General features: G+C 43.9%; 1 protein-coding gene across 2 annotated transcripts in view; it reads left to right on the top strand.

Moving 5' to 3' along the window:
• RPN2 (ribophorin II) overlaps positions 1-23,072 on the top strand; it is a 59,240-nt gene extending 36,168 nt beyond the window's left edge. The window contains exons 10-18 of one of the 2 annotated variants that reach the window (XM_042931021.1): positions 6,957-7,048; positions 8,704-8,818; positions 11,577-11,771; positions 12,978-13,064; positions 15,054-15,149; positions 16,759-16,834; positions 18,356-18,485; positions 20,011-20,058; positions 22,748-23,072. In XM_042931021.1, the coding sequence (XP_042786955.1) occupies positions 6,957-7,048; positions 8,704-8,818; positions 11,577-11,771; positions 12,978-13,064; positions 15,054-15,149; positions 16,759-16,834; positions 18,356-18,485; positions 20,011-20,058; positions 22,748-22,760 (852 nt within the window). In that variant the 3' untranslated portion in view covers positions 22,761-23,072. The remainder of the gene's footprint in view (positions 1-6,956; positions 7,049-8,703; positions 8,819-11,576; positions 11,772-12,977; positions 13,065-15,053; positions 15,150-16,758; positions 16,835-18,355; positions 18,486-20,010; positions 20,059-22,747) is intronic. The other variant, XM_042931022.1, reaches the window with a different exon arrangement.
• The last annotated feature ends 1,267 nt before the right edge of the window (positions 23,073-24,339 follow it).

Here is a 24,339-nt window from a genome sequence, read left to right as displayed (position 1 = left end):
TTTTTTGTCTTTTTATTTCTTCCGTCCCAATCTATATACCTCTTATTTCCTCTTCTTGATACATTATTATCTTCTTATATATTCTTGAGGTTTTTTTGTATGTATATATATTTTTTTATTTTAAGAGAGGGAGGGGGACCATATGTATGTGCATCCCCGCAGGAGAGCAGGAGAGCAGGGGACAGGCAGAGAGAATCACAAGCAGGCTTCACACTGTCAACACATAGCCCGACACAGGGCTCAATCTCACAAACCGTGAGATCATGACCTAAGCCAAAATTAAGAGTTGGATGCTCAACTGACTGAGCCACCCAGGGGCCCATATATTCTTGAATTTTAAGAGTTCTTTTTATACTATGGATACAAGTCCCTTGTCAAATACCTGATTTGCAAATATTTTCTCACAGTCTGTAGGTTGTCTTTTCCCTTGTTGATTTTGGATTTTGAAGCACAAAATGTTTTAATTTTGATGAGGTTCAGTTTCTTTATTTTTCTTTCACTGCTTCTGCTTTGAGTGTCATATCTAAGAAACCATTGCCTAATCCAAGGTTATGAAGATTACTCCTCTTATAGCTTTAACTCTAACATTTAGGTGTCTGATTAATTTTGACTTAGTTTTTGTATATGGTGTGAGGTAGGGGTCCAGCTTCCTTCTTTTGCATGTGGAAATCCTAGCACCATTTGTTGAAGACCATTCTTTCCCTATTGAATTGTCTTGGCACACTTTGCATCTTGCCATCAAAAATCAGTTGACCATACAGGCAAGGGTTAATACCTAGTCTTGCAGTCGTATTCCATTAATCAATATTTTTATTTTTATACCAATGCTATGCTGTCTTGGTTACTTAACAGCTTGGCTTTTTGTAACATCAAATCTGGCGTTTGTCCAAGTGTTTCTGTGATTGTTGGAAAAATTATTTAAGTGCAAAATAGCAGAAATGGCTAATAGCTGTTACTCATGCAATGATAATAAGCCCCAACTGAGGCCATTGCTGTCCTTTTCCTTCCTGGTGATGGAGTGAGCATTAAAAAATCTCTCCTTCATTATGTTAGAGCTTTATGCATGCATATGTATGTGTGTGTGCGCCCGCGCGCGCGTGTGTGTGCGTTCTGACCTCTGTCACATACGCAACTTTACTTTGTAATTTCAGTAATAGTCACACTTAGAACCTCAGAGCGGGTCAGCAGGTCCTGTTTCTTCTCCTGAGAGACGCTTGACATTGGTCAGAGTGCATTAACGGTGGTTTGGTGTGGAAGGCCTGTAATAGCCCTCATTGACATTGGACTTGCTGTCAGGGAAACATGGGTTTTAGAAGCTGTCATTAGCATTAATTGCTCCTAATGCACCATCATTTTTGACAGTAATGAGCTAAACAAGGGGGTTATTACTCAGCAGAAAGACTACATTTCCTGGCGTTAAAACATTTTTTGAGGTGTATGTGGCATGCAGTACAGGCAAAGAAAAGACTAGCATGATTCAATGTAAAGCAGGCTTAGCTGCATTTAAAGTGGCTAAACAAGTCCCTTTCCTGTTATAAAAACTAATCTTGAAGTGTTAGTTTGAAGGAAGAAGCAGCTAACCCACAGGGATCTTACTCAATTCTTTACAACATGGCTTTGAAAAAAGTTACGATAATTTTTATTTCTCAATTTGCTTTAAAAGAGTAGTATAAAAACGCTTTTCTTTTCAGTGTTTCTAGAGACTCATTTGTATTAAGATTTTAGGAGCAGAAGGACTTGTTTTAAACTGTTCCCTATTCAAGAACAGCCCTGCAGTGTTTCTCTGCAACAAAGAAACCTTTAACTTAGGGAGCCTTTTAGAATTAGGGCTGAGAGCAAACCCAAAATGACTTGAGTTCACTGCAATCTGCCCTTTTGTCATCCATGTGTGTGTATTGTCTGGGAATGCTTATGATGTCTTTAAAACACACAGTTGAATCTTGATTAGCGGGCCTTAGTGACCATGTTACTGTTGAAAGTTTGTAGTCAGGATTCTAAGGAAAAAGCTAAAAGTTGATGACTTTTCTATCACTATAATTAGGATACATTGAGGAGCCTTACGTAAATCTTTAAACATCTGTATGTATCCATCTGCTGAAAGGAAGAATGATTATTTTTTTAAGTTTATTTATTTATTTTGAGAGAGAGAGGGAAAGAGAGAGAATCCCAAGCATACTCCACACTTTTGGCATGAAGCCCCATGTGGGGCTTGAACTCACTAACTGTGAGATCACAATCTGAGCCGAAACCAAGAGTCAGATTTTTAACTGACTGAGCCCCCCCAGGCACCCTGGAAGAATGGTTATTTTTGCAATCCTCTTTATTGGGTGGTGCTTTTCAATACAAAATGTTTATAAAGAAAAAAGTATATGGCACACAGTCTCATTGCTGAGATAATCTCTATTTTTTTCAAAAAAGGAGTAAAGTATGCATGTAGTTAAAAAAATTCAAAGTGCAAATGAATTTTGTAAAAGTATATAATGAAATGTAAGAGCTTTCTCTCATCCCTTCCATCCAGTTCCTCTCCTCAGAGGAATCCATTTCTAAGAGTTAATTATTGTACATTTTAAGAAAAAGAAGGATACAAAATTAATGAATGAATGTATGTTTATCCTTTCTTGTTTACATAAAAGGGATTACTCTAGGGGGGCCTGGGTGGCTCAGTTGGTTGAGCATCTGACTTCAGCCCAGGTCATGATCTCACAGATCGTGGGTTCGAGCCCTGTGTTGGACTCTGTGCTGACAGCTCGGAGCCTGGAGCCTGCCTCAGATTCTGTGTCTCCCCCCTCTCTGCCTCTCCCCTGCTTGCATTCTCTCTCTCTCTCTCTCTCTCTCTCTCCCTTCTCTCTCTCTCTCTCTCTCTCTCTCCCTCTCTCCCCACCTCTCTCTCTCCCCACCTCTCTCTCTCCCCACCTCTCTCTCTCCTTCTGTCTCAAAAAATAAATAAAAACATTTAAATTAAAAAAAAAAAGGAATATTCTAAAAACAGCTGTATTCTTTGCTCTTGTCATAAAATAGAGACTCCCAGCTTTCCCCTCAGGGATCTTTTTAACTTGATGACCTCCTCCCAACCCACCACCATTCCTGTGCCATAATTCACCCAGTTGCCTAGACTCCGTGACAGTGATGTTAAATATAATTATGTCAATGGATGTACTCAAAAATAGGTGATAATATCTCTTTATCTGTTTATAGACATCTACCTTGTCCTTTGTAATTATTCCATGGTAATTCATAGTGTACATGTACCATTAGTCATGTAACCATCTCCTGTTTATGGAAATTTAGGTGGGACGATGATTTTAAGATCACATTTACAAATTAAATGGGTGAGCCCTTGAGGGAATGAGTCACAGAAGTAAGGAAAGAATTATCTGGGTAGTGTTGATGGGTAGGTTGCAGAGTGGTTAACTATGAAGATGGATTGTTTTTATAGCATGGAATATTGCTAAACTCCTTCCTCTCTCCAAACTGGAGGACTTCTGAGCCATTGTGCTACACATTCTCTCGCTCCCCAACCAAGCAAGGGCTACCCCCAGGCCAGCTTAGGTCACAGTTATTTCTCCTGTGCTTTCATAGCACTTTGTACATCCCTCCATTAAAGCAGCAGCCTGGTTTGTTAACATTTAGCTTTACATTTATGCTTCTCTTTAGGACAAGAAGCGCATCTTGCCATCTCTGTATATCCCCTGCACCTGTGTGCTCCAATTGTGCTAGGGGGATGTAGGCAAAGTAATCTTAGTGGGAGGTATCTTGCTAAACAGCAGTAGTCTAATCACAGCTCTTTGGCTACTTTTCTGCTTAAGCCTTCCACTCCAGTTTTTCTTCAAATGGTCCCAGTGCCTCTCTGCATTGAGTTTCATGTGGTTCCAAGCCCTATGTGAGTTGCGAAGCTGTTTGCTCAGTGCAGAACCCAAAGAGCCAAAGGAGAGGCTCCCAACTCTTTCCTTGGGGATTTATTCAACTCGAAGGCCATCTGTTTCCCTTCCCTACCACTGTCATTCACCCAGTTGCCTAACCTCAGTGACAGGCAGCGAGGCTGAGTATAATTCTACCAATAGGTGGCTATGTATTTAGGAGTAGGAGGTAAGACTGTCCTTACAGCTTCTGTAATAAATCTTGTACATTCAGTTTTTTGTTGTTTTTAAAAAATTTTTTTAAATATTTATTCTTGAGAGAGAGAGAGCACGCAAGCAGGGGAGGGGCAGAGAGAGAGACAGAGACAGAGACAGAATCCCAAGCAGGCTTCAGGCTCCAAGCTGTCAGCACAGATTCCAACTCGGGCTCGAACCCATGAACTGTGAGATCATGACCAAGCCGAAGTTGACACTTAACCGACTGAGCCACCCAGGTCCCCTTGTGTTTTAAGTAAAACATAATAGCCCTATTCAATCTGATAATTGAGGCTGTTGTCACAAAATAGTTATTATGGAAGTAGGAGAGAAGGCTGTTAAATTACTTGATAGCTGTCGTTATCCCTTTTTAATTTTTCTTCTTTGGCCTCAATTTGAGGTTGTTACACCTTGATAGTGCATTTTAGCAAAATGCTAAAGCCATTCTTCAATTATTTGCCCAGCCCTCCTATCTCTGTTCCTTGATCCTGACTTAGACTATAAACCAGTGGATTTGGCAAGGATTTCCTTAAGCATTACATTCAAGCTTAGCAAATATTTGCAAGTCTTATAGATATGTTTGCATATAAAAAGTACCTTGGGTTTTTATAATTTGCACATTAAAATTTGGACTTACTTATTTTTATTATTTTGGTTTACAGTTTTTATTATTTAAAAAACTTTTGACAGAGCACAGCAGGGGAGGGGCAGAGAGAGAGAGAGGGAGACACAGAATCCGAAGTAGGTTCCAGGCTCTGAGCTGTCAGCACAGAGCCCTACGTGGGGCCCGAACTCACCAACTGGGAGATCATGACCTGAGCTGAAATCAGCCGCTTAACCATCTGAGCCACCTGGGCACCCCAAAACTTGGACTTTAAAAAATTTCCCATGAATAGACTTTCAGAATGTTTTCTGCCTCTTGGAATTTTACACTTTAAGTCTAACTTTTAAAAAGTTCGTGTTTATTGTGTTATCTAGCTCCTCTTTGTGAAAATATTTACAAGGAATATACAGAATTCAAACCCTAAGAGTCAAGATGGGCTGGTTTGTGCTTCTGCCAGACTCCAAGTCTCAGTAGCTTAAAATAACAAAAGTTTCTTTTTTGCCCATGCTAGGTATCTTAGCATATCAACTGGAGGCCCGGCTTCATGCTGTCCTTAGGCTGGGACTCAGACTGAAGGAGCAGACCTCTCTTTGCATTGTCTGTGTCCATGCAGAGGAAGGGAGAGAATCACACACTGACTCTTAAAGCTTCCATTTGGGGGCTCACATTTCATTGGCCAAAGCTAGTCATGTGGCCACACCTGATTCCAGGGAAACAGGGAAGTACATCCCTACCATGTGTGCAGAAGTGCCTGGTGAATGGTGCAGATGTCTGCCATGCTGCTTACATCTTCATGGACAGACTTAAAATACTGCTTGGTACAGAGTAAGTTGTTGCTGGCAAGTTGGATAACCAGGTGCCTAAGAGTATGGACACTGAATCAGAATGCCTGAGCTTGAATACTGGCTCTGTCACTTACTAGCCATCAAAACTCGAGCTAGTGGCTTTATCTTTTTAATCTTTAATTTCCTTATCTGAAATAGCACTACCTTAGAGAATTGTTGTGAGGATTACATGAAATTGTCGTTTTAAAGTCAGTGTCTTTCACAAAGTAAACAATAGCTGTCATTAGAATCAAGTACTTGTTGATTCAAATTATTTGAAGGTTACTGCTTACAAATTTTCCCCCTTATGTATTTTAATTTCTTTTTTTTTAAGTTTATTTATTTATTTGTGTGTGAGAGAAAGAGCATGAGCAGGGGAGGGGGAGAGAGAGAGAAAGAGAGAGAGAAAACCCCAAACAGGCCCCGTAACTGTCATTGCAGAGCCCAGTGTAGGGCCCAAACTCACAAACCGTGAGATCATGACCTGAGCTGAAATACAGTCGGACACTTAACCAACCGAGCCATCCAGGCACCCCTTCATATCCTTTTTTTAATTGTTATTTATTTTTTTTTTTTTAATTTTTTTTTTTTTTTTAACGTTTATTTATTTTTGAGACAGACAGAGACACAGCATGAACGGGGGAGGGGCAGAGAGAGAGGGAGACACAGAATCGGAAGCAAGCTCCAGGCTCTGAGCCGTCAGCCCAGAGCCCGACGCGGGGCTCGAACTCGCGGACCGCGAGATCGTGACCTGAGCTGAAGTCGGACGCTTAACCGACTGAGCCACCCAGGCGCCCCTGTTATTTATTTTTGAATGAGAGAGAGAGCACACGAGCAGGAGAGGGGCAGAGAGAGGAGACAAAGAATCTTAACTAAGCAGGCCCTATGCCGTCAGCACAGAGCCTGATGTGGGGCTCGAACTCACAAACCGTGAGATCACGACCTGAGCCAAAGTTCCAACTGAGCCACCCAGGCGCCCCTCCCCCTTATTTATTTTAAAGGACACGTGAAAAATCCTACTTTGTTTTCTTCTTTTAGTATATACCATCCAACCAATGCCAAAGAAGAGAAGAAGGGATAAGAATCAAGGAGTTGCTTTTTTTGTTTGTTTTTAGTTTATTTATTTATTTTGAAAGAGAAAGCGAATCTCATGAATTGTGAGATCATGACCTGAGCCAAAATCAAGTCAGACGCTCAACCTAGTGAGCCACCCCGGGCGCCCCAAGGAGTTGCTTAGCCTTGAGATTGGAGAGCTGGAAATCCTACCTGGCCGAGTCAGCTTTATTAAAATCATTGAAGACTCCTGTCCTAGGATCTTTTCATGCCTTTGCTCACATTTATGAGGAAAATTTGGGTATGCCTGTAATTCTTGATGTATCAGCTGACTTGGTGATTTTCTTCTGTGTTTCACTCTAGCTCAGAGTTAAGATCTCCACTGAAGTCGGCATCACGAACGTTGATCTCTCCACTGTGGATAAGGATCAGAGCATCGCACCCAAAACCACCCGGTAGGTGGGGTACCTTCTGGGCACCGGGGAAGTCTAGGCTTGAGCTGAGAGGAGCACGCCCAGGCACTGATCCCCTCTGGATGCCATTTCTGGGTCAGCAATAATCCAGCTTGCCCTCTAAATTAAAGAGGCTTCAATTTTGCTGGCACCGAGCCACACAGCATCCAAGCAGATTTGGGGTTGTCTCTACCAGCAGTTAGTCCACAATGGGATAGGGAGCATCTGAGTCTGAATCAACTATGTCACCAAGTATATTATTTAGTTCAGATGACTTTTTCTTAAAAAAGGCAAGACTTTCTCAACGAAGGAAGCAGTGTGTTTATATTTTGGTAATTTATCTTCATAGTCCTGAATTGGCTTTTAGTGGCCTCATGACTACTCCCTTCGGCTCACAGTGGGTCTGAAATTGGTTGGAAGCCTCAGAGGTCCTTAGAATTGAGATGGCAGATACCTAGCACTGGGGCTGTGAATTCCTTTCTCAAGTTTGTGGAAGGCATCACTTATCAGTCATAGCTTTTGTTCCTGTTGAACTCAGAATCTTTTCTAACACAACCTTCAAGGTCATCACTGGCAGTTGATCAGAGCAGGCTGGGCACTATATGAAGCCTGTCAGCCCTCTTCCAGATCCTTGTTTTGGGGAGGCCCATCTAGACCTCTGGGTATAGTTTGGACCTCAACTTGACTGGGTGGCTATAGCTGCTAGAGAAAGTAGGTGAACCCTCAAGGCTGTTATGAAGACAGGAGATGTTAGCCAGGGCCTAGAAGCTAAACATTCACTCCTTTTAAGTCATGTGAAAAGGCTGGGCTTTCTGCTTCTGGCTTAGTTATTTTCATAGTGACACTGGAGATGAGAGCCCTGTTGAGAGTCCGTGGAAATAATGTTAGAGTGCCTTGCAAAGTTTAATACTCTATACAGATGAAGAGTTGGTATTCCTCACAAGTAAATATAAAACCTAAGTATAAAATATAGTCAGGTGTGAGCTTTATAACCATTTGGCTTGTTTTTTCCCATGGCCATCTTACCGCATCCCAGGAGATGGCTGGGAAAAGAATAGTTTTCTCATCAAGTCTGCCTTTTGAGAAAATAACTCTTTAAAACCCAACTTGAGGCAGAAAAGTAAATTGAAACTGTATCCATGAAAAAATACAGCATTAAAAAAAGAAAAAGTGATAAGTACCCGTCTTTCCTTTGCATCTCCTACCCCCTCATCTTCCAACCATGCACCCACATGCTGCTGACATCAATCCTGTGACTATTTCTCTTTGCCCGCTTTCCAGCCCAACTCTCTATTCCCCCCTGTACCTGCAGAGGGACACGTGAGCCCCACTGGTACCTTGGGTACACAGGTACACTTGGTACCTGACTTGGTTGAGCTGACATCCTTAGGTCCTTGAAGTGACAGCCTGGAGCGTCTGTGCATAGCATTTCCCCAGACCCCAATGAGAGTTTATCCTGTGCTTTTCTCAGTCCTGGCTCTCCTAGTCCGGTTTGCCCTCTGGCCACAGACAACTGTACTCCTGTCTGTCTGCAGCAGGGAAGTTTTCCAGTGGGGAGAGGGAGGATTAGGCAGTGAAGTGCAGTTTGTCTTTTTTATTCTGTTCTCAGAGACCTGCAGATCCTCTCCGAAGATTTACTGTATACATGTCTCTTTCAGGGTGACCTACCCAGCAAAAGCCAAGGGCACATTCATCGCGGACAGCCACCAGAACTTTGCTTTGTTCTTCCAGCTGGTAGATGTGAACACTGGTGCTGAACTCACCCCTCACCAGGTCAGGAAAAAGCCCAGGTGTTCCTCCTGGCCTGCAGCCTTACCATGCGCTAGAGTATATGGCACGGTGTATAAAGTCCACACTCCCTTTCAGGTCTTCACTCTGGACCCTGATGGACTGACACGTTTTCCCACATGGCACTGACCCCACTCATACTGGTTGTAACTCTGAACGTGGCGGACACAGTTCTTTTTATTTTTATTTTTATATTTTTTAATGTTTATTTATTATTGAGAGACAGAGAGACACAGAGCATGAGCAGGGGAGGGGTAGAGAGAGGGGGAGACATAGAATCCGAAGTAGGCTCCAGGCTCTGAGCTGTCAGCACAGAGCCTGACACTGGGCTCGAACCCACAAACTGGGAGATGATGACCTGAGCCAAAGTCAGTTGCTTAACCAACTGAGCCACCCAGGTGCCCCGACACAGTTGTTTTTAAAAGATCAGCTGGTATTGAGAAGATAAATTTAAGGCAGATTAGCGCTTAATTGAGGTTTTTTCCTTTCTGAGGAAAAAAAACAAAACAACAAAACAGATTGAAATAATTTTGAAAAAGGAAAACCTAGGTAGGCCCAAAGGGTTTTGTTCTGACCACAGCAGAGTTCCTCTTTGTAGGAATCTGAAGAATAGCCCTTTTTAACTCATGCTTAATTTGTATTAGAAAACAATAGCCTTCATTTTTGTTTTCCATATATAAAATCATGAGAATTATTATTTAAAAGATTTTCAGGGACGCCTGGGTGACTCAATCAGTTAAGCATCCGACTTCAGCTCAGGTCATGATCTCCCGGTTCGTGGGTTCAAACCTCATGTCGGGCTCTGTGCTGACAGCTTAGAGCCTGGGAGCCTGCTTCGGATTCTGTGTCTCCCTCTCTCTCTGCCCTTACCCGCTGCTTGTGCTCTCTTTCTCTCTCTCTCAAAAATAAATAAATATTAAAAAAAAATTTTTTTTTCAAACCATATACCCTTTCCCCAGAGAATCTGATATGGCCCCTTATCTTCTCAGATACCTTCTCCCCTGCCCCTATCATCCCCCTAGATTGAGAATAACTGCTCTTGGGCCTTCCCCATCCATGATAGTATTATAATGGGAAATTCCGATAAATACTTTACTGAAAGAAAACAACATGGGACGTAGGGGCCTTGGTTTAGATGTTTCGTGGGGATAGTTTAGCAAGAGCTGGTGGAGTCGGGTTTGTGCCGAGAGACAGCTTCAGAGCAGATGACTGAGGTGAGTGGATTTACTTGGAAACCTTCCTGCTTTCTGCTTCTTGTAGCTACAACTGCTGCACATGTGGCCAGGCTCCAGAGTGGCTGCCCCCAAGACTGCCACCCCTGGCACTTCTCTGCTCCTCTCCCCTCTACCCCCAAGCTTCAGAGAGCTCGGTCAGGACACTTAGCCATGGCTAACTGACTTTAAGCACTTCAGCCTCTCAACATTTCCGAGCTCCTTTTCAGAATGACGTGTGCCAACCAAACAGCACAAGGGAAGAAAGAATATGAAGAGAAGAGATAATAAGATTAAACTGGTGGGATTAGGGCTGAGGCAAGGAATTAGTGAGGGAGTGTAACTTTAACTGAATACTTGTCTCATTTAAGATTCTGCTTTGGAACCATGACATAGAGAACCCCGCCACGTAGAGATGGCGTTGTGCAGGTGAACCTGGCTGCCACGTGCCCTTGGCTGTCACAGGAGGAAGGTCAGGCCTAAATCCCATTCTTGGCCAAGACTGCTGTAGTCAGGATACTTCCACATCTCTGGGCCTTTTCTCTAAATACTTTCATGGCGGTTCCTTGTTGCCCAGATGCAGAGTGACAAATGAGATTTACATTTTTTTCTGGGAGCCAGGGCTGAATTGAGTGAACATGGCAACTCATTTAATCCTTGGAACCTTCCAGCCTTGTTCAATTCTTTATTTTGAAACACCTGAAAGGAAAGCTCAGAGTGGATGTTAAGTTTGCTGCAGTTCTAATATGCAGAAGCCTTAGTTTCTTGTGCCATTGGGGGGATAAGGACTCGTACCATCACATTGGTGACAGTATCAGCTACTATTTGTCAACTAGCTAGCATATACCAGGTCTTGCTCTAAATACTTTGCATTTATCATTGTGCATCTTTGCACAGGTACACCACATATAGAGGTTAATCGTTCTCTCATAAAGATGAGGAAATCAAGGCCTGAGGGGGTGAAGTGACCTGCTCACCTAAAAAGTAGTGGAATCAAATGTGTCTGTCTTCAGAGCCTGGGCTTTCTCTGTGACACCAGGCTGCTCTGCTTGGTTAGAACTCTGCCTTGCTATCAATCCTCAAGCCTCTTCTACTAAATCTTTAGCTAGAGGCACTAGGAAATTGAAAATGGGCCTCTTACAGTTCCACCTCATTTCCCTTCTTTTCACCCTCTGGTGAAGAAGTTAATTGGGCAGCAAAGTGGCCAAAAGGCTGGCAGGAAGAAGAAACTGCAGCAGCAGCAAAGGGCTTAAATCTTCCACAAACTGGGCATTCAGCCTCCATGTAGTTGAGAATTGGCTGGACCCCTAAGTTAAATATCTTAGACTAACAAAAAGTGATCTCTAATCTCTGAGCTGGGAACCAGAGTGGGATGGCCACTCCTTCCTCGCTCTTAGGCAGGCCTGGCACATCCCAGAGCTTCCACTGTGACAAAAGAGCCAATAGTCTGCTGCCTTGTTGATTTGGTGTTGGGTATGGAGGGAACTTTGAAATTATCAGATGAAAGGTTGTATTATTATTGTTCTACCCAGACATTTGTCCGACTCCATAACCAGAAGACTGGCCAGGAAGTAGTGTTTGTTGCTGAGCCAGACAGCAAGAACGTGTACAAGTTTGAACTGGATACTTCTGAGAGAAAGATCGAATTTGACTCTGCATCCGGCACCTACACTCTCTATTTGATCATCGGAGATGCCACTTTGAAGAACCCAATCCTTTGGAATGTGGTATGCCCTAATGCACCTTGACCTAGGCAAGAGTGGCTGTGCCACAGTCAGACAGAGACTGCTCTTTTTCAGGAACATGGCCTCTTTACCCTGGCCTTGCCTGTGCAGGGCAATAAATAGGCATGGTGAGGTGAGAGGCCGTGTGCTGTCTTCCATTAGTAGTCCTAGGGGTATGCACATGGCCTGGCACATCGTAGGTGCTGGATAAATAGTGACTGAGTGAATGAATGAAGCATGAATTTGCCCTCGTGGGTCCTAGCAAATTTCTATAAAAGTTCTACTCGAAGGAAGTTTTCATTTTATAGCAAAGCACTATGGGGGATACATAGATGTAAGAGATAAAAGCCTGGTCTTTGAGATGTGGTATAGCCTCACAGGGTGGGGTGGGAAAGGGTAAGATTTGAATTTTGAAAATAATTCAGATGAATTCTAGAATATGCAAGATGCTAATGAACTATTAACCAATATTTGCATACTGTGTTATAGTTTACATAGTGCTTTTCACCTCCATATCTCCCATCTGATGGATGTGATGAGCGAAATACTTCTTGAAAGACAGCATTCGAGTGAGGGGTGGAAGAATTGCAGGGGTTTATCAGAATAGTATCTGGGGGCTGGGGAATGACCCGCAGAAGATGTTTTCGGTGAGGCCTGAGTGGGTCCATTTTGCTGGAGCCCCTGCATCTGGTCAAGAGCAGTGGGTGGTGAGGTTGGAAAGGTAGCAGAGGCCAAACCCCAGGCCTTGAATGGTGGTCGCTCCCTCTGCAAGACAAAGGGGCAGCTGCATTTCTTTGCGTTATATTCAGAGCCTTTTTTCTTCTCCTGGACTTCGGGCTGCTTTTTGTACGAAAGCACATTTTCATTTCTTTTTTCTGTGACTAAATCACACTTCCCAGGGACACCAGCAGTTTCTGATTGCAACTGTAACAGCCTGAATACCAGCTGGGATTTTTGTATTAAGCAGCTCTGTGGGGCTCACCAGGCCAGTAGAAAATTGAAATTCTAGCTCTAAAAAGCAGTTTCAACAAATACTTATTATTTTGTTCTTGACATTTTTACTGCCTCAGTTGTCAGCTAATAGATCAGAAGTGATTAGACTGCTAGGAGCTGTTTTCAGTTATGGGCCTGCATGTGAGTTAGGGCACGCTACCCTGTTTCAACCCCTTCTCTACCCTGTGCCTTTAAAAGCTGCCCTTATTTTTTTAGGCTGATGTGGTCATCAAGTTCCCTGAAGAAGATGCTCCATCGACTGTCCTGTCCAAGAACCTTTTCACCCCCAAACAGGAAATTCAGGTATAAGGAGCCTAAGGGCTCTCCCATTAAACATGGAGGAGAAACGTAAAATGGGCACAACCAGAGAGGGCAGTGAATGCCTGAACTGTGGCTCTGGGATCTCCTTTAACCTGTTTACACAATATTTTATAGTTTTGGCTTCACCACACTGCAAATTAAACGGGACAAATATCAGTGCCAACCTAGAACTTGAAAAAACAGGCTCAAAGAGCCCAGTGACCAGCTCCCTGAAAGCAGATAGTTGGACACAAAATCAGAGTCTGTTTTTCCTAAACATTCAGGAGGTTCAGCCTTCAGTTGACAGCTACAGGACCGATGGGTTTGGCATTCTTCCTTTCTGCTCCTGCAGAAATCAGGGCTATTGGGGCCTATAGGTGGAAAACTCAACTGGGTGGGAGCATAGGGCTTTCCTCCCCCAGGCAGTCCTCTCTCCAGGGATTCATCTTCCATGCACACAGTTAGCAGTCTCTGCCCAGCCCAGCTCAGCAGCACAGGACTGTTGTGAGAATCAAAATAAGTAACTGATCAAGGAAGAAAGGCTTTGAGAAGTCTCTAAAACATTTTACAAAATAAACGTAAACAAAATAAGTATAGTAATTGTTAAGCAGTTTGAGCCATTGGTTAAGGAGACTGAGGTGGACGCACTCAGTGGACTATTTTGCAGTCCTAAGAAATGATCATACTGTGGTAATGTGGAAACTATTCACACCACATCTGAATGAATGTCGAGATGTTCCAAGCAGACTGCTTACTCTTGTTTCACTATTTAAAAAAAGGACAAGGGTCCAAAGGGTGTAAGTAGTAGGATTCTTCTTTGAAATCCTCTTAATGTTGATACAGCATTGTTTAAGATTGTAAAATGCAGTTAAATAGAAGGTACAACTGTGAGGATGAAGGGTGCTGACTGATCTGCCATAGACGGTGTTAGAGATCCCTTAATGGTAGTGGCAGCAAAGAGGAACTGAGGGGAAAATTTGGAAACAGGACTCCCAGGTGGGGTTGCCTCATCCTGGAGCTGGGTTGGCTGGACATTGGCAAGGAAAGACAGACATGAGTCTGTGCATTGGAAGAAAGACTGAAAAAAAGTTAAATTTGCACATGTTAGAGTTTACAAAGCACAGTCAGATGCCCTATTGCATTTGGTCTTTACAGCCACCTTGCAAACCTAATAGGATGGTCATTGCCCTCCCATCCCCGATTTTCCAGTTAGAAACTGAGGCAAAAAGTTGGTAAAGCAACTTGCCCCTCTACTTGGGCCCAAATAGAAGTCTTCTGGACCCCCTAGTCCATCACTGCCCCTGCGGGTGACACTGTCTAGATGAGCCTCCCAAAGATCTTCATACAGAGGTTCTCAGAACAAAGCAAAACAAAGAAATACCAGAGCAGTGCTTGCCCAGCTTTCTGGTTCCAATTCTGGAAATCAGGCAGAACAAGGAAGAGAGAAGGTTCATTTAGGGCTTCCTTAGAGCCATGGGCTGGATGCAGAAGGGGTGAGTTATGGTTGGAACCATCAGTAGTGAAGCTCTTTTACAGTGAGTGAGGTTACCACCAGTTAGCTAACTTAAGTGGGGCAGTAATATATGATAGTGCCACCCTAGGAACCCAGAAGCATTATGAAAGCCAGAGTCCTGCCTTGGATGTGTCATCCAAACCATCCATATACCTGGGCACCCTCTCTGACACTAAGCAAAATGCCATTGAATGGGTTGCATTTTCTAACCTCTAAACGGCAGTGAGTCTTTGCGAGAAAAAGAGGGTTGCCCAAGTAGTGAGCTGGGACTGGTGTCTTTGGAAAGAGGCCTCTGGGATTAGAAGCCAGCATTGAGAAGAGGCAGAAGCCCAGTGTCCTCTCACTTCCAGGAGGGTTTAGCCTCTGGGAAGCATTTCTTCTTCTTGACTGTCATTGGCATTTTGGTTCCTGGTATACATGGCAGCCCCTACGGGGAAGGGCACATTCTTAAATACTCTTGGTGTGTCCTCTTTTGGCAGCACCTGTTCCGAGAGCCTGAGAAGAGGCCCCCCACCGTGGTGTCCAATACGTTCACAGCCCTGATCCTCTCGCCCTTGCTCCTGCTCTTTGCTCTGGTGAGTAGCTGTAATTAGCATGGGCAGCGTGTGTCTGGCGCCAGACTCAGCAGATGTAGCTGTTCTAAAGGAGGCTTTGTGCTCTGGCCTCCGCACAGCTCTGAAGGGGTCCAGCAGCTGTGACCTGAACCGATGGTCAAAAAATTTTAGAATAACTGAAATTCCCCACTGTGGGGAACAGCCAACTGATCCATAAACGAGAGGCATGAGAAAGTACCTCATAGCCACTGAAAAATGATAAAAGTGTATGGACTGGGATACTCTGCAGGAGTGTTCAGATGAGGTCAAGTGTGAAGAAGGCAAGGCCCAATGCTGATAGCTATATAAAAAGAGAGTACAGAGGGACACCTGGGTGGCTCAGTCGGTTTAGCGTCTGACTCTTGATTTCAGCTCAAGTCATGATAACACAGTTCATGATATCGAACTGTGCATTGTGTGTCGGGCTCTGCGCTGATAGCTTGGAGCCCGCTTGGGATTCTCTCTCTCCCCCCTGCTGTTTCTCTCTCTCTCTCAATAAACAAGTAAATAAATAAATAAATAAATAAATAAATAAAAAATTTTTTTTAAAAAGATAACAACAGAGAACAGAGGCTGTGCATTTCAGTGAACCTAAAACCATAAACAACCCAAAATCCTCATAAAAGCAAGTGTTAAATAAATTATGGTACATCCATATGATGGAATAATATGCACTTTATTAAAAGAATGTATAGATTTATATGCTGGTATTGACAAGATTGCCAAGATGTCGTACTGGGTGAAGAAGGCCAGGGGTAGAAGAGTATGTTTAGTATGGTCCTCTTTGTAAAAACCTTGAAAAGGCATTATCTGTTAGTGTTGGTCACCTCTAAGGAGAGGACCTTTTAGGGAGTATAAAGGAAGGAAATTTTTATACTTCAGTGTACTGTTTGAATTTTTTTTTAATAATTTTCTTTTGGTCTCTCTTTACAAATTATAAATATAAGAAGCATATCCTCGAAGTTCAGAGAATTTTGATAACTGTATGGAAAACTCATTAGATCTTACTTCTGGAAAGTTAGCTGCCTGTGTTTCTAATTTATTCATTGATTTTAGTAAAGGAATTATTGGTCAGTCTAAATCTGGAAGGCATGGCACAATCTTTCAGAAACCAGACTGAGGGTATGGGCACCTGTTCTCATGAGTGATCAGAATTTCAAAAGGCATGGAACCCACAGCAGGAGCGTGCACCCTACCAGCTGCCAAGGGTCTTATCTTACCAGTACTTAGAGGAATTAGCCTGAGTGCCAGTTACTTCATCATAAATGCGGTCTGTGACCTTTCAGCTTTGTGGTTTCACCTGCTTTAAAATAGAAGAGTTTGCAGTCATTAAAAAGGATGTTCAGGTTTGAGTTACTCGAGCACATTTGAGAGCAGGTGTAGGAATGCCTTCCTAAAGAGAAAAGGGAACAATTTTTTTCCTGAGGACTTCTAATAGGATGGCTGTCACTTGGAAAAATTTCCTGTCCTTCAAGTATACATGAACTTTTAAGCCCTTGGGGCTGTTCATTGGATTAGCATTGACGTAGCATGTGTTGCCTTCCCTTTCAAGTTCTAATGTCTTTTTAATTTATCTCTCCCCATCGTTCAGTGGATCCGGATTGGTGCCAATGTCTCCAACTTCACTTTTGCTCCAAGCACGATCATCTTTCACCTGGGACATGCTGGTAAGCACTCTAGGCTGCTAATTCCATTTAGCCTCCTCTGACATTTTGCCTGCCCATGCAAAAGCCCTGTTAAGTAGACCCACAACCTATTAGCTATAATGACTTAATAGCATAACATTTCCCTCTTCCTCCTGGCCTTTTAGGACAGTTAATATGATGATAAACCTGTTTGGTCCATCAGCGTAGAACAGCTGTCATTATATTGGGTTTCATTGTGCTAGGCTGCTGTTGGCTGGCCATTTACCCATACTTAATAGCCCTGTTCATTTCCAGAGATTAGTCACTTGCCGTAGCTTTACACTGAGCCATCTTCCTGGATGAAGAGCATTAATGCAGTTTCCAAAGGTTATCTTTCCCCACCATATCGATCTTCACGTTTGTTGGCGGCTGGGTCTGGACAGTAATAGAAAACAGTTTCTTCCATAGTTGGCCACACTGTCCCATGTTATTCTCTTGAGAACTTAGGACCTAAACATAACAAGATGGTAAATTCACAAACCAGCTAAGCGTTTGAGACGTTTGACCCTGTTGGATCTGTGGCGCCTTGCATTTCACTGAGATTTCAGTATTCTCTGATTTCGTTGACTCTTTAGGGAGTCACCCTCTGTGCATCCATAGTGTGTGATTCTGTAGCGGTCCACAGATGAATCAGTTAAAATTCTAGGCAAATGTGTGTCTGTGTTTTTCTCAGGAAAGAGGGAGTTTGTAACTTTGACCAGATTCTCACAGTGGTCCGTGACCTCAGAAACAGTTAAGAACCCCTGCCGTAGTTCATCCGTCATCTTTGTGGGCAAAATTGACAGGATGACCTTTCTCACCAGCCTAGTTACTGGGTTTGATGATAGCCCTCCTGAGTGAAGCTGAGACTAGAACCTGAATGTAAATTTGTTTAGAGCCATGACTTTTCTCGCCAGAGTGTTTTTTGTGCACATTCACTCATTTGATTTTCATCACAGCTGTGATGTGGGTGCCCAGGGCAGGAGTTACGATCCTCCCTGTTCAACAAGTGAGAGAATGTAGGCTCAGAGAAATGGAAGCGGCTAGGCAAGGAAGAGCCTGGACCAGAACCCAGGGCTCCCAGTGCCCAGGCCTGAGCCCTTTTCATTAAACCTTCTTCCTCAGTGCTTTCCTGCTTCCTTCCTACTCACACTGGCAAAATCCCCTTAATAATCTTTTTTTAATAGAAAGGAAATTATTCATGTATTTAACCCTGCATGCTTTCATTCAGAATTTAAAAACTAAAATGAATGCCAAATATAGTATCATAGTAATGCTTTAAAAAAAAACCAACAAAAATAAAAAACCTCCATTAAAGGAAATAGATGTGAGTTGGAACATGGAACCGGATAGTTAAGGTAGCTGACATCTGATTTTTACCTCTGAATTTCTTGGTAGCCAAGGTAAGTATATTGAGTTAATTTTCTGGCACCAGATAAAAGGAATAAAATGAGCTGGTCTGGAAATAGAGACCTCTTCAGAGTCCAGCAGTTTAATTGGCTGTCATGACATCTGTTCCTGTAGCCATGCTGGGGCTCATGTATGTCTACTGGACTCAGCTCAACATGTTCCAGACCCTGAAGTACCTGGCCATCTTGGGCAGTGTGACGTTCCTGGCTGGCAATCGGATGCTGGCCCAGCAGGCAATCAAGAGGTAAGGCTGGGGATGGGCCGGGGACTCAGAGTGGGATTAGAAATATTTTTGTCAGCTCTGCTCACCCAGCTCTTTGAACAAGGGTATGTGGCAGAATGATTCGTATCCTTAGGGGCAAGTGTGACACCTTAATCTAGCCTTTTAAGTCCGAAAGGGGCCTTGGTAATCAGTTTTAAATGTATTAAAACCACAGTGATTTATGCCCTGACACATTAGAACAAGAGAAGAAAATAATTGCTTTATGAAGATTAAAATGGATTAGAACATGTGCGGCAGAAGATCGTTGTTAATGTGCTGGCTGTATAAAAATGTTCTCTACTCGCCACAGGGAATCCTATTCTGTCCTCCTCCCATGCCCCAGAGCTAATCCTCTATAACCCCTGGCAGACTTTCGGAGCGTTTCCTCCTAAGTGTGAGGTCCACGCTCTTCCCATCCCATCCCACCCCCACCCCCAACTGCCACAGGTTTTAAGAAGCCCCTAACAGGGAGCCCTGCTCGGTAGCCTGTACCACGTCCCTGAGAACCAGACAACCTTAGGTTCACACAAACGGTCAGATCTCAGCACGGCAGCAGCTTGCCGGCAGCTTGATTTTCGAACCTGGATTAGAAGCAAATTTAAATGTCACATAGGTGTTTCTCATTGATTTGACTTTATTAGAACTTGGGTGATTTGAGCCACCGAAAGGTCGGTAAGAAAAGGTCAGAATTGCTTTCACCTTTGGAAGTTAACATTTTCAGATGTGCCCTGCTTTCTCCTCTCCAGGACTTTTGCTGTAAGAATGTAACTCAATAGTGTGCCCTCCAACATGGCTGCCAATTAAGTTGGGCAGATCAGAGAGGCTTTCTCGGAGACCATTAGTAGGCGGGAGAGCCACCTGTCTCATCCCTGCCTGAGTCTCCATTGTGCGCTGAGTGCCTCGCCTCGTGGAGACCTGGCCCCGAGGTGCTCCCTCACTTCCCTGTAGTGATCCACGTTCCACCAGAGCTTCCCTTAGCACCGGCAGTGGCAGCTGGTTCATTTCTCTGCCCTTCCAGGAGCCTTAACTTGGCAGCTATGCATCGCATCTGAGAAAGAGCCAGGGACTCAGCTGTTTTTTCTAAGCAGAGCCCTGTTCCCTTGCAGCAGCCAGTCCAGGCCCCAGGGAGCCAAAAGCTGTGCTCTGTTGAGTTCTCTCTTTTCTAGAAGTTGCCCACACAAGATGTACAAATCAGGGGAGTAGTGGACTGGAAACCATTTGATTTAGATCCTGTTTAGCAGGAGTTCCTAATCTGGAATCCTAAAATTGTGTACATTTTCTGGGGAGAGAGACCATGGTCCTCATTCCCTCTCCAGCATGTGTGCACACGGACATGCACGCACCCTCATACGGAAAGTTCTGCTGTGAGTCCTAGAACAAACTCTGCCACTGGGGGAATCACGGACCCTAATGGAAGCTCTGGTTGGGTGTTTGCCATTTCTTTTCTCAAGCTTATTTCTCTTCCCACTGTCCTTTCTTGATTCTCAAACCCTCTTTCCTTTGGCAGGATCGCTGCAGAGCAGAGCAGTAGATTGGCAAAATATAGGACACTACGGTAAAGATGAAGGGTGGACTCATCCCAGAAGCAGGGCCCCTTTCCCATCTTGCCCACCTCATGCATGTCAGTTTTTTATCTGATGTTCAGCCCACTCGTTCCTCCCCACCTTCCCCAAGCCAAAGCTGAATTCTGGGGCCATTTTTGAACTTACTGGACCAGGGCAAAAAACCAAAACTCCCTGAGTGAGCCCAACTGATAGGGTAATTTGACCTGGCTTTGGCTGCATTAGACTCCATCCTCCCTTATGCCCATGGGGTACTTGATAGACAGCAGCCCCTTTCTCGATGAGGAAAGCAGAGTTGAGGATAAGACAGATGCAACCTTGGACTTCTTGAAAGGGGACCCCGTTCAGAACATCTCAATTCATTAAATGATGGTCCCATGGCAAATCCTGGCACACCTTGTCACTGTTTCTACGCCTTTTTGTAACACTGATCTTTGGTTGGGCCAAACAGTGTGGTTTGGTGAGATTCTCTGTTACGAAGGACTAATGGCCATAGCTCAAAGCCAGCATCAGAACCCCGGTTTCTAGAACTCAGGGTGTAGTTCAGGGCTGATCCCTGTGTGACTAAAATGTCAAGTGAAATATCACCCATTTTCCTAGGTATTAATCCTAGGATGAGGATGGAGGTGAAAGCAAGGTGAAGGGAGGGAAGGGGAGAGTGTATGCGCTTCGTTGATCAGTTCCTCTAGACTAGGATCAGGAAAAGTTCTCTAGAAAGATAGTATTTTAGGCTTTGCAGACCATATGGCCTCCGTCACAGCTACTCAACTCTGTCACTGTAATGTGAAAGCAGCCGTAGACTAAACAAATGAGCATGGCTGTGTTCCAATAAAACTTTATTTACAAAAACAGGTGGTGGGCTGGATTTGGCCCAGGGGGCATCATTTGCTGACACCTGTACTAGGCCAACATATAGAGAAGGAAAGTATTTGAATTTTCAAGTCATGTTCCCTGATCCCTTGGCTTGGAAATGGCTTCCCTGCCAAGGCAGCAGAGCCATCTAATTTTTAATCCTCTGCAGATCAGGGAGATCAACAAAAGCATGGAATGTAGAGCCTTTTCACTGATGTGTGAGCATAAGCTGGCACATCTAATCCTTAACACAAAGACTGCGTTTGTCCTGGTTTTGTTTTTTTGGGTTTAATTGAGGTACAATTTATATCCAGTAAAATTCAGATTTGAGTACAATCTGAATATTGACAAATTACACAGTCGTGTAAATACCACCTCAGTCAAGGTATAGACTATTTCTACACTCCAGAAAGTTCCCCTGTGTAGTCAGTCCCTTGTCTCCTCCCCCATTCCCTGACATACCCAGTTGATTTTGTCCTGCATTAGAGTTGTTCTCAGATTTTACTTTCAGAACTAGTCCTTTCTGCTAAATATTGAGCTCTTTAATTCTTCAAAATAACTCTGGATTGATTTTTTTTTCTTGCTATTTAGATAGTCTACCCTCATGCTGCTGCTGCCCCCAAATCACACTGCTTGAGAGAGAGGACGTTTGGGACTTCAGAGGTCGGGGCCTAGTATTTTAAAGGAAAGTCTGTGGTAGCTAAGTGCTTTTGATCTGAGGACAGACATCGATTTGATGAGGCACAATAGAGGCTGTACCTCCTTAGCCAAGACGGAGGCTGGTGGGCCGCTGCCCTTTCAGCTCCTCCTGTTTCATACTCACACTCTCCTCTCCTCATGGTCGTTCCGGAGCACACACGTTTTAGTGCACCTGGGAACCTCTGCATGTTGGCAGGGGATTAGGGGCACTCACTTCAGCCTTCAGGATTAGTTCTGTGCCTGTGTGTGTGTCCCCTGGAACTGTGGATTAATCGGTTAGGAGCCTACCATTCTGCAAGACGGCATCGCCATCGCGTCAGCCCTCACCACTGGGTAGAACTGCCCGCTAAGGACGGCGTGCGTGTCGGCGCGGTGCCTCTGCCTGCTGGAGCTGCCCGAAACACCTGTTTGCTGCTTCACCCTCCTGCTTGCACAGCAGCTGTCTAGATTGTCATTTCCGTTCTCATGTTTCCCCTCAGTTCGTAGAGTCGAGGGTAGGGCAGCCATGGGGAAAGAAGGAATAAGAGATAGAGAGGTTTTTGTCTCCTCTTAGAGTTTTTCTGTGAGCTGAGTTCCATTTTTGAGAATCGTTCTTAGGTTTAGACACTGAGGCTGACCATTGGCAAGAACATGACTGGAGACCTGCATGGCAGGAGTATGGTGCGGGTTTCTGTCCTGAGTGGCCGGAATGTCATCGTCCAAGCTACGTGAGGGCCCGTGCTGGTTGGCGGACCCGGAGCGTGGGAAATTGAAGATGGACATTGTTTAGGCTTTCTTTTTTCTTCCCCTAGTTGAAATGTACACTGTCTTTCTGGCCTTGCACTGTGAGAGGTGTGCCTGGAATTACCTCATGTCAGAGCTCCACATGCCACTTTCTTTCCTAGTCGTCAGGTTTGCGCTGTTGTTCGTATTTACGCTATCATCAGCTTTTGCTGGAACTAGTGGTCTCACAATCTCTTGTGAAATGAGATGGGGGATAAATAAATACAATTAATAGATTAATGATTATTCCTATATAAATAGGATCTTAAAACGGCAGAGAACCTTGGTCTCTCTGTTGTCACCAGTTAGGAACTGTAACAGCGAACTGAAACCTTCAGTAATTTGGTGTTTGTCTCCATTTTCTTTCAGAACAGCACATTAGTGCCAGAAGAAGGAAGGAAATTTTGCAAGCTGAGATGGATATCAAGAAAAGGAGTCAAGAACAATTCACAGTTTGTAGAGGAATGAAGAAACTTTATTTAAACAAAAAAAAAGTCAGAATTGTGGTTATATGTTTGCTTGTTGTTTTTCTATTTCCCCGACACAGAGTGCACACCTGTGAGCCCAAATATCCCGTTTCTTTGGCATGGCGCCTTATCAAGAGGCTGTGAATATTCCTAACTTAGCCAGATGTTGCATTTGAAAAGTTGAAATTTGTAATTAATCTGTTTTGGAATAAAGAGAATAACAGGAACAACGGCCCGATTGAGAGTTTGTTCTAGTACTTTTGGGCTGGTGGGATCCCCGGGGTACATAACATGAGGACTTAGTTGGGAAGTATTGTTGACAAGGTGGCCAGGGTGTTTCTCCAGGCCTTTTTACTTTAGTCCTTTTTGCCTCTTTCCTAACAGGACTGAGAATTGCCTGGAAAAGTGGGCATTTTTTCTTCTCCAGTAGTGGGCACCATCTGTCTGCAAAGGAGCCCTGTTGATACCTGAAGGCCCCTCTGCTTTTGCCTTCAAAGTATGGGCTTGGCATGCAGTGGGGAAGGGGAGGAATTGTCTTAAAAGGAGGCGGGCCACATGAGTATTCTTAGGCTCTTAGAGGGACACACATATCTCAAGGATGTCCCTTTTGAAGTTGTGTCCAGGACCACCATTACCTGGAGGTTATATACTATCACATAGAGAAGAAATATTGAATAATATGGTTAAGTGTATAGACTTCAGTGTTATGCAAACCTGCTGTCGCCACTTGTTAGGGTGAGGGACGTTGGGCTGGTGGCTTAAGTTTTCTAAGCCTCCTTTGCTTCTGTAGAAGAGAGATAATGACTGTACTTACGTCATATGACTGAGGGAGTTTCCTGCATCTAAAGCGCTTGGCTCAGCTCTTGGCACCTTCCCCAATTAGCTCCTAGTTACATACTTTCGCTCATCACCTCTGATTCTATTAATTGAAACATCATAAATACATTTAGATTACTTTTGAAAAGCAGGTAATCCTCATGGTATTTATTGAATTTGGGAGGCAGAAATGATTTGAATCAGACTGCATTCCAGTGCAAGCTGGATTTCACTACAGTGAGGAAATTGGGATTTTTGGTTGGGGAAAAGAGATTCTGGAACTTTGGACTACTTCTGAATGGGGATTCTACAGGTGAGAGAGGGTGATGTGGGCAATTACAGGGTTGCTTCCAAGGTGGGAAGAAGGCCTCACCTTTCCCAGAGGCTGCAACCAGAGGTGGCCCATTGATAGGTTTTATTTGATCCATATGTTTTCTCAAAAACTGAATAAGCTGCTAACTTAACAAACTGAGAAAGTAATAAAAATATGGGTTTTGGGTGCTGGATTCTCTTTTTTTTTTTCATTTTTTATTTTTGTTTTTAGGGAGGGAGAGCATGTAAGTGAGGGAGAGGGACGGGGGCGGTGGGGGGGAGCAGGGAATTCAAAGCAGGCTCCATGCTCAGGACAGAGCCCCACACGAGGGCTCAATCCCATGACCCTGGGATCATGACCTGAGC

Source organism: Panthera leo, chromosome A3 (assembly GCF_018350215.1).
Source record: "Panthera leo isolate Ple1 chromosome A3, P.leo_Ple1_pat1.1, whole genome shotgun sequence".
NCBI lineage: Eukaryota > Metazoa > Chordata > Mammalia > Carnivora > Felidae > Panthera > Panthera leo.
Note: the sequence above shows the minus strand (reverse complement) of the source record. Positions and strands in the feature narration are given on the sequence as shown.